Source organism: Atta cephalotes (assembly GCF_000143395.1).
Source record: "Atta cephalotes unplaced genomic scaffold scaffold00025, whole genome shotgun sequence".
NCBI classification, from domain to species: domain Eukaryota; kingdom Metazoa; phylum Arthropoda; class Insecta; order Hymenoptera; family Formicidae; genus Atta; species Atta cephalotes.
In genome coordinates, this window is record NW_012130089.1 from 842,560 (window position 1) to 851,069 (window position 8,510).

General features: G+C 38.2%; 1 protein-coding gene across 1 annotated transcript in view; it reads right to left on the reverse strand.

Moving 5' to 3' along the window:
- LOC105620232 (synaptosomal-associated protein 25) overlaps positions 1-7,806 on the reverse strand; it is a 34,169-nt gene extending 26,363 nt beyond the window's left edge. The window contains exons 1-3 of the mRNA XM_012201736.1: positions 7,753-7,806; positions 7,396-7,666; positions 6,079-6,120 (exon numbers count right to left, since the gene is read on the reverse strand). Coding sequence (XP_012057126.1) covers positions 6,079-6,120; positions 7,396-7,494 — 141 coding nt within the window. The 5' untranslated portion in view covers positions 7,495-7,666; positions 7,753-7,806. The remainder of the gene's footprint in view (positions 1-6,078; positions 6,121-7,395; positions 7,667-7,752) is intronic.
- Between the last annotated feature and the right edge of the window lie 704 nt (positions 7,807-8,510).

An 8,510-nucleotide genomic window follows, 5' to 3' on the forward strand; every position in this document is an offset into this window, starting at 1 on the left:
CTACTACCGTACCGTCGTGTCGTCGTGACGAGTACAGACGAGAGAGAGAGAGAAGAGAGAGAGAGAGAGAGAGAGAGAGAGTAGCAACAGCTTGATATACACATATACAGACGCAGCTTTTCTCCTTCTTTCCTCATATCTTCATTCTTTTTTCTTTTTTCGCTTTTCTCTTTTTAAGCCGCATTCGCTGTTTTTCTCTTTTCAGACATCTCGTTTCGATGGGAGCTACTTTTAAGTATGGTCGACCTTCCTCTTAGCAAGGACTCCTTCTCTCTCTCGATGATCGCATCTTGAAGAGCCTTCTCGCACGAGATCTATTTGCGCTTTAACCCTTTGCACTCTCACTGATGCGTCGAGATGCGAGATAATCATTCTTATAAAATACTCTTTCGAACAGATAAAGTACAAAACAAAGATTATAATTCATATTCTTCCGTAGTAAAAACAGAGACCTACTCTGATCTTAATTTCGATCATGAATATACAACTTAATAGTGAATTAATAAAAAAAAATAATTTTCTCAAATTGTCTAAAAATCAATATTAAGAACTAGAATATTTTTTAAATAGAGAACACTTAAAAAAAAACATTTTTTATCTACCATTAATTGCTTCACTTTTAGATAAATTTAAATATTAATTTTAAGAATAATATACATTTTTGTATGAATCGGCATTCGTTTACCTTTTCAAAAGATCATTTTTTTCAGAAGAAATAAAAAAAAAAGTCTGACATGAAAAAAGAAGACAAGTTCTAAAAGAAGAAATATGGAGTGTCTCATATCTCGCTCTTACGAAGAAGATCATGAAAGCGCAAAGGATTAAAGACTGAAAAGTCGAACTGCAGTTTCATCCGCGAAAGATAATTCTTATGCTTCTTTTTTTTTTCTTTTCATGCGAGCATTCAACATTCTTCTCTCCGCTCGCTGCGCTATCGCGAACTTCGACGCTGTCATTGAATAATTCGCGTGCTGCATTGTACAACGCAATCGTTTGCGTTACGTTTACAGTACAACGCGTATGTATGTATAACACAGTATGTATAACACAATTGCCGGAATTAGTGCATCAAAAGCACGATGAGTGGGCCGTTGCTTTGCGTCTTCGAGTCCTGCGCGTTACAATCTCGTCCAAAGGAAGACGAAGAGAAGCATTGATCGTTGAATCGATGTTTACTTGTCTACACATAAGTAACTAACGATTATAGTACGCGATGTCAATTAAAGAGGCACATACATATAAGAAAAAGGAAGAGACTGCCCTTCGCAAATATGTGATAATGAGAAGAAAAAAAATAGGAAAACATATATACGCCTGTCTGCATCGACGGTGCGCAAGCATAATTAATTGATGAAAGCACTGAGTTATTTTCGCGATCATAATAAATTATATTATTTTTATAATAAATATTAATCTCGTAATAATTTATATACTTGTTAATATCTAATATCATTTAGTGCTATAATTATTATTATATCATATTTTATTAGTTTGCACGTTAATTCCGTGTAATCTATCTATATTACATATAAAATCATATTAGCGTTAATTGGCAATTAATACGTTTTAGAATGTTTCGGGATCAATATAAATATTAGAAAGTCAATATCTCAATATAATATTAGGAAGTCTCTGTCGGCGAATAATAGGTTAATCGAAGTTAGTCAGCGGAAAATTGTCCCACAATAAGATGCATTTGCCGCTTAATTTATGGAAGTAAATAAATAAGAAATTATGTCGTGTATTATCAATAAGAAAAGCATCTATAAAAATATTTAAATTAACAAGAAAGTTTCATTAAATGTGATTTTTTTTCTTTATTTTTATGAATTGTATTTATATATCTATTTTATAGAGATAAAAATAATAAACCCCCCATATTAATTTTTCTTATTAAAAGTTTTTTTGCTTTCTTCATTTTCTGAAATAATTATTTTATCCTCGAGAATTTTCATTACAATTAAGAAAATCGTGTAACATCAACGTTCGTATCAAATACGAATTATTGATAACGAAAACTCGTCGCTCGCACACCGTCGCGCAGAGAACTTACGTTGATGGGAATTGATGCGAAAGAGATGTGCGGGTGTACCGCGAGTTGATTCCCGTTCATAGTGACAAAAAATATCACGATCAAGTTTTCCGGAGATAAAGACCGATCGGTTACCGTAATTCTCTCGCAATTCGCGCCAGACTTTTGGGAGATTCTCCTCTCATCGAGAAGAAATATGCGTAGCCCCAATACATATTTTACGAAACCATTTCCTCCCATTCCCTCACAGAAGTTCATGTTATCGGTTTGCGATTCGCTTCCTGGTCGATCAAGAGCAACGATCAATTGTTTACGCGATCGTTATCACGCGTCACGAGGTGACGTTGATGACGCATTGCGCATTGTGAGTGTGTGTACGTACGCTTTTCTTGGTCGATGATGATTCGAAGGACGTCTTCGGTGCTCGGAAGAATGCGACACAGTGCTTATTAGTGCAGCCACAGGTAGATAAGTAGCAGCGAGAGAAACTGAAACGGAACGACGCAAGGACCTCGACAGATCTTCTCCGTCCGCAAGTAAAGAAAATTCAAGCAGATACCTTCTTTCGCCTCGTCATTATAATATTTCTTGCGAAAGTCGCGAATAAAATGAACGAAATTACAGCGAATTCGAAATTTGCCTAATATTATGCAATTATAAAGATTTGTTATAGAATCGTGTAATTTCATTTACACTATTCTAAATATTATATGGCAAACTGTGAAAAATTTAGATCATATAAACACTTTTACTTCAAAGATACTAAATTTATGTTGATAATAATCGAGCGAAAGGTTAATATTAATGAGATTGTAAAAAAAGATCAATATGTTGTTGCATTGAATTAAAAAATAATCTCCTAACTCTTTTTAATTCAGAAAAGCCAATCATCTGATAATTATTCACTAGTGTCAATAATAATAATAAATACGATGCTCAAATAAGATCAAACCGTTGTCGGTTTGACGATAATCCGATTATTGAACGAATCAGATCACGGAAGCCAGTTGCGTACGTTCCTTCGACAAGTATAGTAAGTTAAAAGTAGAAGAAGAGCAAACATCTCCGTAAATATGTACAAAAACAGATATACGCGTACATTCGTGTATATAGAGATGTACACACGCGCACACACATATGTATCGAGAATATAGTATAACAGATATCGAAGGTACGGACATATAGATAGCGAATAATTAATTATGCGTGGAAAGAGAACGTGGAGAGTTGCAGAATGCAGACAGATCGTATTTTTGTCACGGTCGTGGCACACGCGCGAACGCACGCACGCAATACTGTAAAATACACGCGAGTGGAACATTAAATCGATATAAATTCCGCGGAGCGAAGTCGAAAAGATACTCATACATCGTCACTTCCGCAACAGCGATGCGAAACTTGAGAAGCGAAATCTAATTCACTTATCGCGTAACATTCCCCTCAACTCGAAAAATTTCGATGAAAAAGCTCTGCGCTTTCTTTCGCAGATCATTAAACAGTCCTCCCTTGAATTCTTCTATGCATAATTAAAAAAAAAAGAATATTTTAATTGAAAATTATCCACATAGCATTCTCTTATTATATACAGCGACTATAAAATGAAGTCAAAGCAATCTAGTCGGAGTATTAAACGATATTTCCTTGAATTCTTTTATGTGTAATTAAAAAAAGTATTAAATCGATATTTTAATTGAAAATTCAACATTCTCTAATATATATATATATATAGAACAACTATAAAATCAAATCAATTTAGTTGGAAAATTCCTTTCTTTAGATAAATAATTCGAAATTCTTTTCAGATTGCTTTTTCTAGCACATCCGGTACAATGTAGCACTTTAATGTTACCGGATATTCATTTAAGAAAGTTCTTTGATAAATTAAGCTTCTTTGATAATTTAATAGATTTTGTCTTGGGAAAATTTTGATTGTAAGCTTTCTATTTTGAAACAGTAAAACATTTTGAGAATATCGCAACTTCTTTTTATTAAAATAAAATCTGTTCAACAAAAAAAATGTCATTTTTATTTTCCTCTCCTCGTATTCGTTTCTTTAAATAAAGAACAAGATTCTTTTAAAAAAAATCCGTGAAGGGAAATGCGACAGTTTTGGAATACCTTGGGCAATAATAAAAAGTACATCGAAAACGAACAAAAACATACGTAGGATGGTTCAGTTCCCATATTTATATTTTTTTATTTATTATATATTTATTTATATATTATTAATATTATTTTCATACTTACAATCTTTCAAAAATCCTCAGATTTGGTAACAACATTAGAATAGTATTTATTTCCAATTATTAAAATAAATGACTACATTTTTATGTGGTACTTCTTTGATCTTTATCTCAAAACTTACTAAACTAAATGACTATGTGGTAATTTCTATGTGGTCTTTGTATCTTTGTTTTACACTAAATCATCATAAATGAAAGACACAATATCTACTATATATATTTTCAGAGCTTAACGAAACACCGTACATTGTTCACGATGTATCTTTCAGAGTCCCAGTCTGAACCATCCCTTGTAATTATGAAAGTTTATTCGACAAAAGGGACGAGAAAAGTCCGTCTTTTGCGCACGTTCGTGTGGCGCCTCGCCGTCTCTCGGAGCGCGTCGATGCGTCGTCTTACAAATCATCATTCCGTTCTGCCCCGATCGATTTTCTTTTCTTTCTTTTATTATTATTATTATTATTATTTTGATTTTCTTCTCACGATTCTAAGATCGCAGGCACTGGGTTCGTTGTCCCCCTTCCCTTCCCCTGTGAGGAGTGAACCCACTCCACTCGTTCGTCGCGAAACGAATCCTCTTTACCCTCTCTGCTTTATACGTTCAAACCGCAACACGCCGCTGGAATCGTCGCCTCCGTGTGTGACGCCAGAGCTGGATAAAATACTACTTCGAAAACATCGCACGTTTTTTGCCCACGTCCTCGACGTCACCTGCAATCCTCCCCGTATCCCTCTGTACACACAGCCCCCACGAAGCTTTTCTCTCCTCCACCCGCGACTTGGAGATCCCGCAGGAGGTTGTCTCGCCGACGTGAATCTTGTGCAAAGCGGAATCGGCGCGCCCGCTAAGAATGTTTAACCAGTCAAGTGGCGTTCGTCAGTACGTCAATTATCTATTATTAACGAAACCGTGAGAAAAATAAGAAGGATGAGATGTGCGAGACTTGGTCCTTTGATGGCCTCGCGCGGTCAGATAAATTAGATTATTATAGAAACCTCCACTATAAAAAGTATCGGTGTGGATTTAATATCCACCATATATTAATATTAACACCAACATGTTATAGATCTCAAATTCCTTTTAAAACCCATAATATTAATATTAACATCAAAGAAGACTAGATTGCTTTGGCTTCACACCAGTGAGAATTATAGATACCATATGTTAAATTCACACCGCTATCTTTTAAAGTGTCAGAGAGTGAAAATTTAATTTGAAGAGATTCATAGTGCCTAGTCAGTCTTCTCGATTTAAATTTAATCGGTCGAGGCTACGTATTCAACCGCTTCGTACTTGATATTATTTCACGTCTACTTCACGGTCTATTAGCTAGACCTCGACAATGCGAATTATGTGAATCGAATCGATCGAGGTACTCGCCACTTGACCGGTTAATCGAAATAGTACTTTGCCCACCTCTCTCTGGCATGACTCCTTTTTCTCTTTGCTGCTATTTTCATTTCCTTTTTCTCTCTTTTTATTTCAAAGCAGTTCGAGGTGGAACTCCAAGCGAGCAGTGGCGCCTGTCTTGCTGCAGTAGCGCGTATAACGATTCGTCGATGAAAATCATTCCTAGTTTACGAGACAGAGACAGGAGGAGGTTCGAGGTTGTTCGAAGGTTTTGAGGAGATTACGGGGGACTAAATGAAAGGGTTGCGGGAGGGCCGCTACACGGGATTTGATTCATAGAAGAATATGGGGATGGTGCACCGACGCGGGATTCTCGAAGACGATCGAGAGAGGATCGAGGGGTCGATGCGCAAATAAAAGGAAGGAACAAATGCCGAAAGGGATAGACTCACCTCCTCGCATAGCGCCAGCATACGCCTTGTGCTCTCCAGAGACTGAAACAAAGTCGATTACGCCGGTTATCACACGTGTGACCCGAGGAATCGCGAATGTGTTTTAAAATTTTAATTTTTTCAGAAGAGCTACAATTTTGATATACTATCTTGTCCCTGATACTTTTTCTCACGCTATGCTAGATTATTTTTCAAGAAAAGGCATTCCCTAAATCTGAATCAGTGGATAATCATTGTATCAGTGCCAATGATAATCAATGAGATGCGAGATCCCTAACCTAGCTAATCTTTATTATGTGATTTAATTAACCTTATTTTAGTGCATAAATTCAATGAATATGGTATTGGAAGATTAAAATTAACGTGCAAATATCAGTATTTTAATTATATAATGCTCAAACATTCTTCCTCTTTTAGTTGAATTTCACTGATTATGCCAAGTATGTTATTAAATACAGTGCCAAGTATGTTATTGAATAATTAGTGACTATCCTGATTCAAATTTAGAGAGCACAAGTACGATTTCTTTTGAATTCCAATACACCAGTAATTTTGTGCTACAAAGATGTAAGCTGAGAGAAAAGTGTTTGTGACTCTAATTGAATGGTAATATAATTATGGCTAAGAGTTTTATTTTTATTACTGTTAAAATGTTAAGAATAATAATCATATTTGCAATTCTATCAAAAAATATACAGTTGACATCGAAAAGGTCTAATTATAGTTCAATTATGATAATGGCAATCATTTTTTTTCTCATTCTTTCCGAATAAATATAATTTATTCGAAAAAATCGATTTCATTGTATTATTAATAAATTAGTTATTTAAATAAGTTCTTAAAAATGATTAAAGTTAAAGGATTCTTCGAATTAAGAATAACATTGATTACTTTTAGAGAAATATGAATAAAACATGCAATAATGGCTTCGTAAATAAATTACTATTTTTAGCTATCTTGAATTAATTATACATAGATAAATAAGTCAATTTAAGACGCTTAATAACGCATGTGCTGAAAATTGTGAAAGATCTACGAGATGTTTCTATTCGATAAGTTTGCCGTGCGCCGACAGCGCAGATACGCGAGAGAGGATTTTACGCTGATTTGTCGCCTTTCTATTGTCGCGGATAAACACGAGAGTTTATCCTCGCGCGATTAAAACCGGAATTCGAAGTTTCAGCGAAACTACATTGATTTCAATCCCCACGTCGTAAATCCTCGTGGATGTCACATCGCGTGAATGTATATACGCATATAAAATATACACATACATGTATCTGTATACATATACAATATCAATATATCTCAACTCACTTCATCCGTAGTCTGACCGGCCTTGAGCTGTAACTCCTGTAGTTCGGTGCGGGGCGGGCCGCCCTCGGCCGCACCCGCCGCTGACGTCGGTGCAGGCATCGCCGGCTGGTGATCTGGTGCCTGACAGGGAATTAGATGCCAGGCGACGGTCTTCCTCTTCTTCTCGGCGAATCTGCCTTCTTGTCTACCGGCCCCTCAGGATACCGGCGACGGTGCGACGCCGCTTTCTGGATGTTCGCCGAGACCAGAAGGGCGAACCGCTTACCGCAGCCTGCAACACACAAGCAACGAGTACGAGATCAGACCTCGTCAGTTCCGCGAGGAGAGGACGATGCACGAAGAAGTTTGGATCCCTACGTGGTGAATACGCGGTGTGCGGTACCGGACGTGACGTTCGTCAAGACCTGACAAAATGGAAATGCCGTCCTCGTGGAGTCACGTCTACCCAGAGACCATCCTCTCCCCTCGGAGACGATGAGAAGCAGGGTGGGAGTGACAACGTCACGTCGGAGCACTGTCTATTAGAACTTTTCTCCTTCAACGACCGCGCGACGGCAAAGCCGGTAACGAATGAACGAACAAATGAACTCAGGGAACTCGAGATAATGTCACCTTTCTCGAACGAGATCACGAATGGAAGCCCTCGCGAGGTGACGACGAGGTAGACTGGAGGGTACCATTCGACGACGACGCCGAGGAGAGACTTTGCGGAATTCCGCGGGCGGATTGGCAGCCGTGCCGCGGTGTACCGGTCGTTGCGGCAAATGTATGTGTGAATTTACGTGTATACATTGTATACGTGTATGTGTACGGTCAGCGCGTGTGCGCGCGACTGCACACTCACACATGACGACATGGAAAATCAATACCCCCGACCGACCGACCAACCGACCCACCGACGATGGCGTCGGGACGCGCAGACGCGGCTCCGTCGTCGTCGTCGTCGTCGTCGTCGTCGTCGTCGTCGTCGTCGTCGTCGTCGTCGTCGTCGTCGTCGTCGTCGTCGTCGTCGTCGTCGTCGTCGTCGTCGTCGTCGTCGTCGTCGACGTTTGTTCGTTCGTTCTCGTCTACTCTCTTCGGCTGACTCCCTCAATACCGACGTGGCCGGTGCGAAC